Source organism: Lampris incognitus, chromosome 8, assembly GCF_029633865.1.
Source record: "Lampris incognitus isolate fLamInc1 chromosome 8, fLamInc1.hap2, whole genome shotgun sequence".
In the NCBI taxonomy this organism is placed as follows: domain Eukaryota; kingdom Metazoa; phylum Chordata; class Actinopteri; order Lampriformes; family Lampridae; genus Lampris; species Lampris incognitus.
The window spans coordinates 30,722,796-30,739,797 of record NC_079218.1 but is presented as its reverse complement, the minus strand read 5'-3'; the positions used below and the strand labels follow the sequence as shown (position 1 = coordinate 30,739,797).

Sequence of the window (17,002 nt, the reverse complement as noted above, 5' to 3'; positions counted from 1 at the left end):
CTCAATGTTCTTTGGCAAAACAGCTGATGTAAATCTTATTAGATTTTGACTGCATGGCATTGTGGTAACATTGTGATTGTGAGAGAGAACAAGCAAGGGAGGGGGAGAGGGAGAGAGAGAGAGAGAGAGAGAGAGAGAGAGAGAGAGAGAGAGAGAGAGAGAGAGAGAGAGAGAGAGATAAAGACCAACCCTCCACGTGAAACGACCAGCTTGACTTTGACTCTGTAGGACACCAGAATGCCCAGAACTTCCTTGTTGGTAGTCTCCTTCACACTGGAACATAAAGACACACACAAGTACACACACACGAACGCACATCATTGTTAATTAGATTATTGGCGGTGACACATTATTAAAGAAGTTAACAGTCTATGTGACGTGCCACAAGTGTCACTACATTTTGAAGTTGTTTGTGTGGACACACAAGTTATGCATGAGTCTAGATACTGGAGAAGTGGGTGGTTTGAATCCCAGAGTCACAAGGAAAATTCAAGCAGGGAGAGTGGATGGGTATCATTCTTCTTTTGCCAAAATAACTCGCTGAACTGCTTTTGAGCCAAAAACTCCACTTTTCAACAGGAGCTGCTCAGTGCTTGTCTGTATTATACTGTGCAGTACCAGGGCAGCTTCCCGGTGTGAATGCATTTTACTGTATGAAATACATTCACAAGACTAATACATACATACATGCATACATACATATATATATATACACACACACACACACACACACACACATATATGTATTCACATATATGTATATAGACAGCATCTACACCAAATCTGCAAATGCTGAATACTAGTCAATTAAATCTGGTCTTAAATAGTGCATATACATAATGTAGGATGTGTATGCAGTGCTTCTTTAGAATCATAAAACTGAATAAAAATCATTAACAAAATGTCCAACAAAAGTCCTCGTTTGAACTAAATCATCTAAATCATGTAGTGTTAATGATCTATCAGTGTGCAGCCTGTAAAAACAATGTGAATGACCTCCGGTGTTCAAAGCACTTGCACGTATATTCAGTACTAGCTCTCTAAACTTGGTTTTGTTTATGTTATTTTATTTTCTACATGACAGTTTTGCTGCATTTTCAGAATTTTAGGGTTGGCATTTGTACACAAACCTAAAATCTGATATTTCATTGCAGGCCAAATGAACCTTGCTCCAACTGTCTGTGTGGATACTTTACATGGTGGAGGAGGCCAGGTTGGTGTCCTCGTGCTTCAGCTTGCCATCCAGCGCAAGGCCCCTCTTCTCTCTGTTCTTATCCAACGTCGGGGTCAGCGTATAGACCTTGCAGAACGTGGAGCTGGACGACACTTGGTCACTGGTGAGAAGCGCGCATGACAGCAAAACAGAAAAGTTCTAGGTAAGAAACTTGCATGTGTTAGGGGATCTGCTACTGCCAGTTATGCCTATGACCCACCACTGGCTAGTGGATACCCCAGGAGAGGAATAGGCTAGAAAATCAACATCCAGAGTGCTGTTGGGTTTTTTTTCTTGCCCTTTTGTATCTGTTTAAGTGGTAGAGTACTGCTGGCGTCGTGTGTGGCTGCCGCTTCTCCCTCTCGTAGCCCCTCCCTTCCCATCCACCCCTCTATGTTTGTGCTGTTTATCTGTTGTCTTGTTTCACCCTGTTTATTGTAAAGCGACTTTGAGTGTTAGAAAAGTGCTATATAAGACTGATTTATTATTATTATTATTATTGTTTTGGGTGTCGATCAATACTTCTGAGAAACTAGGCCGCAAGAGCATGGTGAATTTTACCCACGTCTCATCTTTCGGTGACCCCACTCCCTTCTAGGCTGTGGCATTGTGCATCTTCCCCAAATGAATCATGATAGCTACTATCAATGTACTACTACTACTTTCGACTGCTCCCGTTAGGGGTCGCCAAAGCAGATCATCTGTTTCCATCTCTTCCTGTCCTCTGCATCTTCCTCTGTCACGCCAGCCACCTGTACATCTTCCCTCACCACATCCATAAACCTCCTCTTTGGCCTTCCTCTTTTCCTCTTCCCTGGCAGCTCCATATTCAGCATCCTTCTCCCAATATACCCAGCATCTCTCTTCCACACATGTCCAAACCATCTAAATTTTTCCTCTCTTGCTACAGCTATTATGAATATTGTATATACGGTGCATCCGCAAAGTATTCACACCCCTTCACTTTCCCCATATTTTGTTATGTTACAGCCTTATTCCAAAATGGATTAAATTCCTTTTTTTTTCTCATCAATCTACACACAATACCCCATAATGACAAAGTGAAAAAGGTTTTGTTGAAATTTTAACAAATGTATTAAAAATAAAAAACTGAAATATTGCATGTACATAAGTATTCACACCCTTTGCAATGACACTCAAAATTGAGCTCAGGTTCATCCCGTTTCCACTGATCATCCTTGAGATGTTTCTACATCTTGATTGGAGTCCACCCGTAGTAAATTCAATTGATCGGACATGATTTGGAAAGGCACACACCTGTCTATAAGGTGTGTGCCCACTGTTGACAGTGCATGTCAGAGCAGAAACCAAGCCATGAAGTCAAAGGATTTGTCTGTGGACCTCCGAGACAGGATTGTATCGAGGCACAGATCTGGGGAAGGGTACTAAAAAAATTTCTACAGCTTTGAAGGTCCTGAAGAGCACAGTGGTCTCCATCATTCTTAATGGAAGAAGTTTGGATCCACCAGGACTCTTCCTAGAGCTGGCCGCCCAGCGAAACTGAGCAATCGGGGGAGAAGGACCTTGGTCAGGGAGGTGACCAAGAACCCGATGGATCACTCGGACAGCGCTCCAGTGTTCCTCTGTGGAGATGGGAGAACCTTTCAGAAGGACAACCATCTCTGCAGCACTCCACCAATCAGGCCTTTTTGGTAGAGTGGCCAGACGGAAGCCTTTGCTCAGTAAAAGGCACACGACAGCCCGCTTGGAGTTTGCCAGAAAGCACCTAAAGGACTCTCAGACCATGAGAAACAAGATTCTCTGGTCTGATGAAACCAAGATTGAACGTCTTTGGCCTGAATGCCAAACGTCACGTCTGGAGGAAACCAGGCACCTCTCATCACCTTGCTAATACCATCCCTACAGTGAAGCATGGTGGTGGCAGCATCATGCTGTGGGGATGTTCTTCAGCAGCAGGAACTGGGAGACTAGTCAGGATCGAGGTAAAGATGAATGGAGCAAAGTACAGAGAGATCCTTGATGAAAACCTGCTCCAGAGCGCTCAGGACCTCAGACTGGGGCGAAGGTTTACCTTTCAACATGACAACGATCCTAAGCACACAGCCAAAACAATGAAGGAGTGGCTTCGGGACAAGTCTGTGAATGTCCTTGAGTGGCCCAGCCAGAGCCCAGACTTGAACATCTCTGGAAAGACCTGAAAATAGCTGTGCAGCGACGCTCCCCATCTAACCTTACAGAGCTCGAGAGGATCTGCAGAGAAGAATGGGAGAAATACCCCAAATATAGGTGTGCCAAGCTTATAGCTTCTTACCCAAGAAGACTTGAGGCTGTAATCGCTGCCAAGGGTGCCTCAACCAAGTACTGAGTAAAGGGTGTGAATACTTATGTACATGCAATATTTCAGTTTTTAAAAAAAATAAATTTGCAAAAATTTCTGCAAAATCTTTTTCGCTTTGTCATTATGGGGTATTGTGTGTAGATTGATGAGAAAAAAAAAGAATTTAATCCATTTTGGAATAAGGCCGTAACATAACAAAATGCGGGGAAAGTCAAGGGGTGTGAATACTTTCCGGATGCACTGTATATAATTACTACAGCTGCAACTACAAATAATACTATATTGCAGGTTACAAGAACATCTGAAACTGTAATTCCTTCAAGGGAAGAGAGTATTATGATGCCATACGGACACAGAATTCTGTATGACATCAGTCTGTGTGCTAATCAAGATGTAGATCTTTTATGACCGACTTACTCTGCCTCAAGCTGAGCCACTGGACACTTATACTGGGCTGTACTGAACAGGCAGATATCAGCATACTGACGGACTGTAGAGACAGAAAAGGGAGGGAGGGCAAGAAAGACAATGTCAGTATGTATGCATGTTCATTGAAATGTTTAAAGCCAAGTCAGCTGTATTTGTCTTGTTTGAAGTGAGATATTTTCTCCAACCTTGAAATTTGAAGTACTATTTTTCCAAATTTTACAAATGGACTATTGAAAACAGAGCCGCAGAAGAACAGAACAGCTAAATATGTGACTGAGCCCGGTCCTGCATGGCTCCACGGTAGTGCTGACCATTAAATCGCATTTTCATTGTCATTGTGATATGAACATGCATGATAAACACATCATAAAAAAAGACAGCATGAAACGCAATGAATAAAGAAAAATCAGTTTATTTATCCATGCCATGCATTCACACTCAGCATGCGAACATTTGAACTATGGAGCCCTGTAGCTGGGTGCACCAGCAGAGCACAAGTTCAATCTTTACCTAGATCGAACGTAAATCGGCACTACATTTGAGTTTATGAACTAAATGTTATATCGTAGCACCAAGAGCACATCTTTCACCATCTTACAATGCTGTGATTGCAACTATTCCTCAATCCTCTGTGAATAGTACACATGGCCTTTGTAACTCTAGTTAATGGTCACGGCAATTTGCATATTAAACCGATCATTGTGCAACTGTGCCATTTAGAAGGGTTGGGATATCTGCAGTCAGTGAGACTGAAGAAGTCACTTGGATGAGTGATGAAAAGTTTCTCTCAATAAAAGCGTTGTGTCCAACTGATTCAACTTTCTGTGATTTTTTTTACAGAACTATTGCATTTTAGAAGTTGGACAGCTTTGGTGAAACTAGGAGTCTTAATATTCCTGATGTGGCAATATTCTATATATTACATAGTAATATAAACCGATCAGCCAAAACATTAAAACCACTGACAGGTAAGTGACTAACATTGCTTATCTCATTACAATGGCACCTGTCAAGGGGTGGGGTATATTAGGCAGCAGGTGAACAGTCAGTTCTTGAAGTTGACGTTTTGGAAGCAGGAAAAATGTGCAAGCATAAGGATCTGAGTGACTTTGACAAGGTCCAAGTTTGTGATGGCTAGAGGACTGGGTCAGAGCATCTCCAAAACAGCAGGTCTTGTGGGGTGTTCCCGGTATGCAGTGGTCAGTACCTCCCAAAAGTGGTCCAACGAAGGACAGCCGGTAAACTGGCGACAGGGTCATGGGCACCCAAGGCTCATCCACGCACTTGGGGAGTGAAGGCTAGCCCATCTGGTCCGATTGCACAGAAGAGCTACTGTAGCTCAAATTGTTGAAAAAGTTAATGCTGGCTATGATAGACAGGTGTCAGAACGCACAATGCATCGGAGCTTGCTTGCGTATGGGGCTGCGTAGCTGCAGAATGGTCAGTGTCCATGATGACCCTTGTCCACCACTGAAAGCACCCGCAAGGGTACGTCAGCGTCCGAACTGGACTGTGAAACAATGGAAGAAGGTGGCCTGGTCTGATGAATACCGTTTTCTTTTACATAATTTGGATGGCCAGGTGCACGTGTGTCGTTTACCTGGGGGAAAAGATGGCACCAGGATGCACTATGGGAAGAAGGCAAGCCGGCAGAGGCAGTGTGAGCCTCTGGGCAATGTTCAGCTGGGAAACCTTGGATCCTGGCATTGATGTGGATGTTACTTTGACAACTACCACCTATCTAAACATTGTTGCAGACCAAGTACACGCCTTCATGGCAGCGGTATTTCGTGATGGCACTGGCCTCAAGTGGTTTTAATGTTGTGGGTGATCGGTGTATATATTATTATGTAAACCTGGAAAAGCCCTTTGTAGTTTTGTTTTTTCCAGTCAATTACAGTGGGCGGACACACACCTTCACACAAACACAAAAAAAAAAAAGGAAAATGTGATCACATCATTACAGGTAGGGGGACAGATACATGGGAATGAAATGAAGAGAGACTGTGATAGAGAAGGGTTACTATATACCAGAAATCTTGACTCTCTTGACAGTCTTGGTGGAGTTGTTTGTGACGTGTACATTCACACTGATGGGCTCGCCATGGTAATAGAGCTGGGGGAAGAATAAGCAAATGAGAATTTAAATTTGACAATATTTTATTAAATCTAAAAGTATAAACATCCTTAAAAACAGCCAAAATATTAAACAAAAAAATTAAAATATTTTTAGTTACATAACCAAGTCTGTACATATTATGTTCACAATTATGTGTGTAGGCTGCATTATAATGCCCCCTCCCAAAAAGCAATAACTAAGAAATAGCAGTTACATTGAATGTTGCATTTTCCACAATATAAACGGCTTCTTTGAAAGGTGAAGATGTTCCAGACAGGCCCCTAAACACGATGTTCTGGTGCTGTGGAATCACTGGACTACAAATCAAATGGCATTGCAAAGATTGATTGAAACATTTTAACGGTAGCAGGTGAGTATGGTCTTACTTTGGGAAAAGAGTGTGTGTGTGTGTGTGTGTGTGTGTGTGTGTGTGTGTGTGTGTGTGTGTGTGTGTGTGTGTGTGTGTGTGTGTGTGTGCGCGTGTTATGTAGGTACCTCTTTATCCAGTGAGGCCTCGAGATGCAGAGATCTATCAGACATGAGGAAGCTGCGAGTGGTCTCCACCATTGGCTGAGGACCTGGCTTCTCTGGAGCATACTGGACCTTCCGAATCACCAGACGCACAGAGTTCCTACACAGGAATCATTTCATTAAATTCTACCTTTTCAGGAGGGATGCATAATAAATAACCATTAACAGCCATTAAGTTTCTGACATTTTTTATGCTCTATTAGTTGTATTTGTAGTTTTAAGCATGTTCTCTCCCTCTTTAACCATACTTTGTTAAGCACGCTAATATAAATTAGCTTACTGCCTTATAGCCCTCCAAAAATGGAAAATTTAAAAAAAGACCACTCATTGCCTTGAAAAACACAGTAAAATACATGCCGAGAAACACACAGCAAGTCTAAATCAACATTTTCTAAATTTCTTCCAAACTTCTTTTCCATGTCTTAATAATAGGATATTAAAAATGTATCCATTTTATATTTTTGTTGGCATTATTCAGCATAAAAACATTATTATTATTAGTTCTATCATCATTGTATTTTTTATAGTAATCGTTGGTAAAGAGTACATACAATGGTGTAAACAACCTTATAAAGATGTTGGTCTCTATACTTAGATGGCAGTTTTTTATCTTACATGTGTGCCGCTTTTTATTCATTTCAAATGAGACAGTGCACCTTGCAAGTCTCTGCCTCACTTTTGCATTGTTCATGTGCATCCTCCAAGCAGAAAATGTTAAAATATTTTACTTAATCACATTGGAGCTCGTCCCTAACTCACATGATCAAGCGGGTCCGTCAAAACTGGAGAAGCTACACGCCTCACGCTTTTTCACATACTAGCAAAATCCATGATCTGAACAGAACCTTAACGTTTCATTTTTTTCCATCTTAACCCAAGGTCCTTGTCCTTGTTGACTTAGAATTTGAGGACAGTAAAAAAAGAAGGTGTTTCTTTGATCACAAGTCACAAGTTTCAGAGCCATGACAGACTCACAGTACACTTGTAGCTTCAGAATGGTCATGCAAGAGCAACTGGTTGAGAAAAAAGAAATTAAATAAGTTGAAGTGAAGGGTAAAACGGATTTTTTAAAGCTCTAAAAATAGTCAGAATGCTTTTTAAGACTCTGATTACTTCCATCATCACAGTAACCCTGAGCATGTGGGAAGTGGTCTTACCGCTTGTGAATCTTCTCTTCTATTGACTTGGCACAGAAAGCTCTGATCTCAAAATCAACTCCGCAGGCCTAGAATGAGAAGAGGGAAAGGAGACCGCATTAAAATACAGAATGTTTGGACGCTTCAAATGTTGTGGGTCCACACCCCTGCTTTGTCTACACATGTACATAACATGGTCTGACGGACTCTGGGCACAAGGACTAGGGAATTATGTAGCTCAACAGCATTTTTGGACAACTAAAACAAGACAATGACGGAATCAAAATGCATCTTTGCAAACCATAGATATGAGGAAATGCTTAACATAACAGTTTTATTAAGAAATGAAGGTCAGTAAAAGGTCATATTTGTCAGTAAAACGAACACTACCACAGAATCAATTTAGCTCATATCCAAAAAAGGTTAAAAAAACAGGTATTGAAGTAAAACAGAATGATTTTTTCCCCCCGGATTTCCCCCCCCTTTTTCTCCCCCAATTATACCTGGCCAATCACCCTACTCTGTGAGCCATCCCGGTCGTTGCTCCACCCCCTCTGCTGATCTGGGGAGGACTGCAGACTACCACATGCCTCCTCTGATACATGTGGAGTTGCCAGCAGCTTCTTTTCACCTGACAGTGAGGAGTTTCACCAGGGGGACGTAGCACATGGGAGGATCATGCTATTCCCCCCAGTTCCCCCTCCCCGCTGAACAGGTGCCCCGACCGACCAGAGGAGGCAGTAGTGCAGCGACCAGGACACATACCTACATCTGGCTTCCCACCCGCAGACATGGCCAATTGTGTCTGTAGAAACGCCTGACCAAGCCGGAGGTAACACGGGGATAGACCGCTACGCTACCTGGACGCCCCAGAATGATTATTTAAATCAGAATCAGAATGTCAACATAATCAAACTACGGTTAAGTAGTTTAAACTCAGCAGTCTTGCAGTCTTGTGTGAATGTTTCGTTGTTAGATGTATATGAGGGTGCATGTTTGTGCCCTTTGTGTGCGCATGCACATGTTCTTGTGTGGTCATACAACCATCATACCAGTTACATGTGGTCATTATGTGGCTCAAGTCTAGTTGTGAGAATATACACCGATCAGCCAAAACATTAAAACCACTGACAGGTAAGTAAATAATATTGATTATCCCAGTACAATGGCACCTACCAAGGGGGGGGGGGTATATTAGGCAGCAAGTGAACAGTCAGTTCTTGAAGTTGATGTGTTGGAAGCAGGAAAAATGGGCAAGCATAAGAATGTCAGCGACTTTGACAGTCCAAATTGTGATGGCTAGACAACTGGGTCAGAGCGTCTCCAAAATGGCAGGTCTTGTGGGGTGTTCCCGGTATGCGGTGGTCAGTACCTACCAAAAGTGGTCCAAGGAAGGACAACCGGTGAACCAGCAACAGGGCCTAGGTGCCCAAGGCTCATTTATGCGTGTGGGGAGAAAAAGCTAGCCCATCTGGTCTGATCCTACAGAAGAACTACTGTAACTCAAATTACTGAAAAAGTTAATGCTGGCTATGATAGACAGGTGTCAGAACACACAGTGCATCGCAGCTTGCTGCATACGGGGCTGAGCAGCCGCAGACCGGTCAGAGTGCCAATGATGACCCCTGTCCACTGCCTGAAGCATCTACAATGGGCATGTTAGCATCAGAACTGGACAATGAAGCAATGGAAGAAGGCGCCCTGGTCTGATGAATCACATTTTCTTTCACATCATGTGGATGGCTGAGTGCGTGTGCTTCCCTTACCTGGGGAAGAGATGGCACCAGGATGCATTATGGGAAGAAGGCAAGCCGGTGGAGGCAGTGCGATGCTCTGGGTAATGTTTTGCTGGGAAACCTTGGGTCCTGGCATTCATGTGGATGTTACTTTGACACGTACCACCTATCTAAACATCGTCGCAGACCACATACACCCCTTTCATGGCAACGGTATTCCCTGACGGCAGAGACCTTTTTCAGCAGGATAATGCGCCCTGCCATACCGCAAAAATTGCTCAGGAATGGTTTGAGGAACATGACAAAGAGTTCAAGGTGTTGCCTTGGCCTTCAAATTCCCTAGATCTTCACCCGATTGAGCATTTGTGGGATATGCTGGAAAAACAAGTCCGATCCATGCAGATCCCACCTCGAAACTTACAGGACTTAAAGGATCTGCTGCTAACGTTCTGTGCCAGATACTAGAAGACACCTTCAGATGTCATGTGGAGTCCATGCCTCGACGGGTCAGAGCTGTTTTGGCAGCACGAGGGGATCTACACAATATTTGGCATAAATATGGCAGCATGCGGAGGACCAACAGCCTAGTCATTATGTTTTGGCTCGTCAGTGTATATACACATATGCAGGTGTGTGTGTCTATCTATCCTCATCACTGCATTACCTTCCCAGTGTCCTCCGGGCCAGGCTGTAAGGTAACTGAACAGGGGAGGTTCTGAGGAATCTGTAGTTCAGCAGGAGATACAAGCTGTTAGCATTAGCATGCAAGACAGACTAAGAGACAAAATGACATGGTTGTGCGTGTGCATATGTTTTTGTATTCACTCAAAAACAGGTTTTGAGAAAATGAGTGTTGTTCTTCTTCAGCACCACCCTTCTTCAGAGAGAGACAGAGAATGAGACACAAACTGAGGTGAACTCACAGTAAAGTAGAAGGGATGTGCGTGCTGGCCAAGTTTCTTCAGCAGTCTCTCCTGCAGACGACTGTTGGGTTTGCGCTCCTCAGGTACAGGAGGAAAGGCCTGCAATGAGAGCCAGACATTTAAAGATGGACTGAATCAGACCACATCAAACAAGCTCAAATCGACTTTACTTTCTTAGGCAGCTTAAAAAATACAGGATCAAACATCAACTGCTCGTTCTGTTTTACATTTAGATAGTTACATTATCAAGTCCATCATAACATCTTCTATTACAGTATGGTATGGCGGTACAGACATTCAAACATGGAAAAAACTGCAGCAGATTGTCAACAAGGCGTCCAAAATCATAGGTAACCCACTCCCCTCAGTTGAATCTCTACATACTCACTGGACTGTAAAGCGAGCAAAGAAGATCATCTCTGACCCCTCATATCCTGCTCATCACCTCTTCCAGCTCCTTCCCTCATGGAGGCACTACAGGTCACTGTCCACTAAGACTAAACACTTCATAGTTTTTTTCCCCCTTAGCTATCAGGACCTTTAATCCCTCCTCATACACCATTGCCATGCATACTACCATTCACCTAATTAATGTATGTGATATGCTTGTTTCTGTTATTGTGTAACTGTATTGCTCGTGATAATATGTGGAGTGTCTGCTGTTGTCCATGTATGTATTGTGCAGCAGAGTTTAATGTGTACTGAAAACAAATTTCACCGGCCTTGGTCATGTGGCTAATAGAACAATCTAATCTAATCTAATCTAATCTAATCTAATCTAATCTAATCTAATCTAATCTCAACACGAGTTAAACGGTGCCAGGTAAATCCAGGTCAGGGCAAGGGGGAGTTTTTCATCAATTCATTAGATTTAGGACAGTATGGGCACCAAAATATTGTTGAAGCATATAGTTGGTTGCAATTCATTATCAGCAAGTTACCAAAAAGATATGACGCTGACAGCCAGAAGGGAGGGATTCTGATCACCTATGTATCAGGGTGGTAGATAGGTTATCAGAATGGAATTTGACTCTGGTTTTGTGGCTCACTCAGTGCACTTAACAGAATAACAACACAACAATCTTCAGATATACACACAAGAATTGACTATACACAGGCGAAATAAGAGGCGATAAAGTGCAGTGGTGCAGAGAATAAGGCGGTAGTTGAGGCGACAGAGGCTCAGCAGGTACAGCAGGTCATCTGGTAACTGCAGGGTTGCCGGTTCGATCCTTGGCTCCTCCTTGCAAAAATGTCGAGGTGTCCTTGCTGAAGACACCTAACCCCTAACTGTTCCCGATGAGCTGGTTGTCGCCTTGCATGGCTGACACCACCGTTGTTGTGTGTGTGTGTGTGTGTGCGCGCGTGCGTGTGGGGGTGAATGTGAGGCATTCATTGATTGTAAAGTGATTTGAGTGGCTGTTGCAGCTAGAAAAGCCCTATATAAATGCAATCCATTTACTATTTACCCTGGAGGTAAAATTCCTCTTTCAGGGTCCCAAAAACAGGTCTTTAGCAATGTTATTATAGCTCAAGGCTTGCCACCACCTCTTTAGATCATGTAAGATAAAAATATTGGCAAGCCACTACAGGGAAACTGAAAAGACTGATAAAGACAAAAACAAAAAAATGACCCAAAAAAAAAATCACTATCAAATATTTCAGATGTCGTAAATTAATCAGGTTTGTGATTTTTTGACAGCTGCACTGTGAGGTCAGTTCACACTAGGACAGAAGCAGTAATTTTGTGTAAATTCAATTCAAGGCGATCACTGACTACAGGTCAAAGTTATCCAAAGACAACTGATATTTTAGTTTAACATACTTTAGTCATCTTTTCTACAAGGGTAAATTACCTTTTCCCCCTCTAGTTGGTGCTCAAGGACAGCTGGCTATTTTGGTGCCTCTGCAGCACTTAGAAGTATCTTGTTCGACCTCAAGCCAGTCCCCGAGGGTGCATGCGAGACCAAAGCTGGCTAAACCAGACTATCAAGCTGGGCCAATCGGAGAAAAAAACTAACCCCCAAAAAACGTTATTGTCTGATTTTTTGATAATACTTACTGTTATGTGCACTCTGAATTGGCATGAGGGGAAAAAATTAACACTGGCTTTAAAAAGGAAGGTAAACTGAATTTTGGGCAGGAGTGAGTGTACATGTACGGCATAATATTATAATATCCCTGGCCAGACCAGCCTCTTTGAACTGTACCTGGAAAGTGGAAATGTAGAGATCCTTCCGGAAGGACAAACCCAGAACATCCAAGTCCTCACGGCCATAACGGAATGCACACGTCAGGGTCACGAAGACTATGGTGTCGGAGGGAGGGGGAATGGAAGAGAAGCAAAGGAAAGAATTAGGCAGAACAAGGATAAACATTTGGTGAGTAGGTAGCTGAAGGGATTAGAGAGTAGAGTTCTGTGGAAGTGACTGCAGAACTGGACTGATATATAGAGACATTTAGGTAGGTTTTTGTGTTTTGTTATTTTTTTGTGAGTGGGAGGAAGCTGCCCAACCTTTCCTGTCCTTTAGATATTCAGGGTCCACCAGGATTACTCCGTCTGTTCACAGGAAGGAAGGAAGACAAGAACGCAGTGCTGTTAAGACAACTACATCCACACAGCAAAGATGCTTCATTCACACATTTTTTGCCTCGTGAGTTCAACCGGACCTACTACAAATTGAACATGCTACAAAGATTAGTATATCTTGTGTGATTATGTTATTTAATATGTTTGCTTAAGCATTGTTGCCACAACTATCTTGGTTTGTTAGAATTTTAAAGCCTAATATGTACGCATACCTTGTATACATGTTATGAAAATGAAATGCCACGGGTGTGGTTTGGAGCATGCGTGAGTGTGAGCTGTTAAGTGCCTTATTTGAATTAAAAATTGCTTCAATTCTTAATTCTTTTTAAACTTGATAACACAACTCAACAAGGATATTTTCTGACTGGGCTCTTGATTCCAAAAAAGTTCTAAACAGCGTTCTGAATCTGAGTCCTGAAACTAAGTTGGAAGTTTTAACCATAGCAAAAATAAACAAGCTGGAACATATCCCACTCCCTGATGTGTTCACTCACCTACTGGGTCCACCTGGTCCAGGTGATCCACAAAATCTCTCTTTCCAAGGTAAACGGTGACCTGCAGAGAGAAAACAACCACACTTATTCATGGATGTTTGGGATGCACTAATACAATCTCTTAATGTTTAAATCAATTTTTAAATAATATGTTTCAGTCTTTGTTTTGTGTCAAGGTTGTTTGTTAAAATGCTTTATCCTTACATTTTAGATGGTATTTTGCATTCTACTCTAAGCACGTATGAGGATGTATAAGGAAGTCCGTGTCTGTCGTAAAAGTGGCTTTTAATGTGTGCTTTTACAAAATGTTTCATACAATGCCAAAAGGTGCATGTGTCTTTGGCAGGTGTCCACTGTACACATTAAGGGGGTTTTCTGGGTCACCTAACACTTAGGCGAGCCACACAAGTGTTTAAGGCACATCTTGAGAAATAATGACCAAAATCCAAACTAAAACATGTACCTGACAAAAAAATAAAAAATAAAACCTGTCATTTATTTATCACTGACAGCCCCATCTACTCTGAGGTCATATGAAATTACATTTCCTACGAGTTACTGCTAGGTGCCAACACTCCTTAGGCATGCATGAGTGATTTCAATTTCATTTACACTGTAGCATCACATGGGAAGGCAGGCTCTGCACTAAATTATCAGGAGATTAATATTTTATGCTGTGGCACACTGTTGCAAAAAACAAAAAAAACATACTAATATTTCTGACAGCTCACTGTCTGCAGCCTCTTTGGTGCCTCAGAAAGGCAGGGAAAACCCCACCAGCATATGTGTTAATGTGTGTTTACATGCAAACTAACAGTCTGATCTTAACCTGATGAAGCAGACACTGTGACTACAGCAACTAAACTTTAAGCACACTCACGGGTGGTTATTTCTCAGAATTCAGCAAATTCAAAAGGTGTAAAGAATGTAAGCACAGCGTACTTAAGAGTTAGATTTCTGTTCAGTTCTTCCATTTCTTTGGCCACGACGTGTCAAAACCGTAGTCTCTTGTAGCCTTTTTAAGTTTTTGCATGGGTTTTCCTAAGCATTTTTCCATAGACAAGGTCCAAGATAAAAGTTGAGATGAATTAAAGGATGGTGTATTTGTTTATATAATGACAACAGCCAACAAAGGCAAATATCTTGCAGTTTATAGGTGCTCTGTAAACAGCAACAATGCCAATTACAAAGAAAAACAATTATATAGTGTGCCGATGGTCAGTTTTTCACTTAATCTTGTTTGACAATCTCCTCTTAGTAAGCAAATCCAAACGCCAAACAAATCTATGTATTAGAGAAAAATCAAACACCTTATCTTATACCATTTCAAGCCGATTTTTCTCCCTTGACAGATTTGTTGTGTGCATGGAAATGTACCCAGTGATTTTAAGAAAGCCTTAAAGGGTCAGATGTCTACACAGACCTCTCAAAGGCACCCAAAAGAGCTGCAAATTTAACATAGGTGAAAGTTTTTTGTTTTGTTTTTTAAACAGCCTGACTTGTTCTGCCACCGATTTGTTTTATGTAGCTTAAAAATGGGGAGATGAGCTTGTGAAATGACGGCAGTGTAGGACATCTTCAGTCTCTCACTTACCTTGCAGTTGGGGCTTGATTTCTTGAAAACTCTAAGGGGGGAAAAAGAGAGACAGAGACAGAGAGAGAGAGAGAGAGAGAGAGAAGAAATGTTACGTCACTGTGTGTCTTGGTCTAATTTCTACAACTTGGCCTCGTCTCCATAGCCAAACCATTTACCAGGCAGTGTACAACAACATCCACCACCAACAGGTTGAGCTGGATGGAATAATGTGATATTACAATTATAGATTCCATCATGTTTAAATTGTAAAATACTGTCTAGTTGGCAATACTAACCATCTTGTTTCATGTAAATTGCCGGCTGCAGCTGATAATAGCCATGAAATTGATAGATTCTAAATGTGCAATAACTACCTCAGATCATTCATACCAATAACTTCATTGGTATTCAGTACTAAATGGAAAAATAATCCCAAAAATCATTTCAGCTCTGTTCGCTCACAACAAGTCACTACGACTGACAATAAAAAAATTTTTAAAAAAAAATCTTGTAAGGGAATTTTTCAGCAGATTGAAAAAGGTCAGCCTAGATCTAAAATGGCAGACAATGCCAGAATTAATATATCATATGGCCAGAAGGACATGAGGTCAACAACATATTTTTTCCATAACAAGCAAGCTGAAAAGCAGTCAGCATAACTATCCTTTGGACAGAAAGTTTCCACAGAGTCATTAAAGGCCACTTCCTGTAACAACTGTCAGCACATTACACAAAACAGGAACTAACAGCTACAGTGGTTGCTCTTTCCCACTCAGCACAGAGTTCAAAGCAACACTTTTAGGACCAGCTCAGAGTAGTTGACAAGAGCTTCAGACAAAACTATATTCTGATATACTTACAAGACGAAACACGATCAAAACTGTTGCTGGGGTTTTATACAGATGCACAAACAATGATAACTAAGGGCAGGAAACCACCACCCCCAACCAGTGTTGTACCAGAGTTAACTCACACATTTCACAATACTTGAACTACATTCGCAAGTCAACAACTTCAGCTGTATGTGGCAGTTGGCTGGTGTTTGTTTCCCACTCTGCTGACGGTGTTAATTCAGCAAAAGAAACCATTAAACCCCACACAGTATTAATACACCTCCACATTTCCTCAGACAGTGGTGATCAAGACCAGCAAGGGGCAGATGAGTGCTTCTGTGTCCTGTTCCAAGGACAAAGACAAGGGCGGACACACCGGCTGAAGTGGGAACTAAACCTTCACTCTAGTAATAGTAAAAATCGTTACCGTATATATTCACAAAAAAAGAGAAAAAAGTGACAAGCACCAAGTACAGGCAAGGCAACAAGAATAAAATAAGATGTGAATTAAGACCTGGTAATAATGCTCACGACTACGCCAGATCAATTTTCCTCATTAAAAACCAAAACCAAGAGTTACATGTAACTTAAATAAGTGCTTGACAAAGTTTTCTACGAATTTCAAAAAAGTTAGAGTTCGGTTAGAGAGAATATTGGCATGGCATGCAATTCAGCACACTGCATCACTTCCAACAAACTGCATTCAAAGCTAACACTTCCTATTAAGTGATGGTTCATTCGTTCCATTTGTGTGTGTGTGTGGGGGGGGGGGCTTGAGATGTTTGGTAGTAGACATTTCTGATGCAAAATCACTAGCAGCCAAATGGTGTTTAATATCGGTCTTTGCCCTCTATCATTATGAGGCCCAGCTCTTATTTTATAAATCTAGATGCCAGGTCAAACATTTAACATGGCTGATGAACTTTTGGATTTTTTTAGAATGTTCCGGCCATTGTGGATTACAAGAAACACCCCTCCCCATTTCCTGCCCTGGGCAAATGCCAATACTCTATGATAAACTGTAAAAGCTAAGCCTCTTCTACAGCATGTTTATATATACATATATATATATAAAAAAAATCAACTGCGCATACCAATGTGA

At 41.8% G+C, this 17,002-nt stretch overlaps 1 protein-coding gene across 1 annotated transcript in view; it reads right to left on the bottom strand.

The window, feature by feature from the left end:
* The window catches only part of arrb2a (arrestin, beta 2a), a 41,654-nt gene that overhangs the window by 7,760 nt on the left and 16,892 nt on the right, over positions 1-17,002 (bottom strand). The window contains exons 2-13 of the mRNA XM_056284387.1: positions 15,086-15,116; positions 13,492-13,552; positions 12,923-12,967; positions 12,618-12,715; positions 10,408-10,506; positions 10,149-10,208; positions 7,770-7,837; positions 6,577-6,712; positions 5,994-6,078; positions 3,951-4,023; positions 1,197-1,334; positions 190-273 (exon numbers count right to left, since the gene is read on the bottom strand). Of these exons, the coding sequence (XP_056140362.1) occupies positions 190-273; positions 1,197-1,334; positions 3,951-4,023; positions 5,994-6,078; positions 6,577-6,712; positions 7,770-7,837; positions 10,149-10,208; positions 10,408-10,506; positions 12,618-12,715; positions 12,923-12,967; positions 13,492-13,552; positions 15,086-15,116 (978 nt within the window). The remainder of the gene's footprint in view (positions 1-189; positions 274-1,196; positions 1,335-3,950; positions 4,024-5,993; positions 6,079-6,576; positions 6,713-7,769; positions 7,838-10,148; positions 10,209-10,407; positions 10,507-12,617; positions 12,716-12,922; positions 12,968-13,491; positions 13,553-15,085; positions 15,117-17,002) is intronic.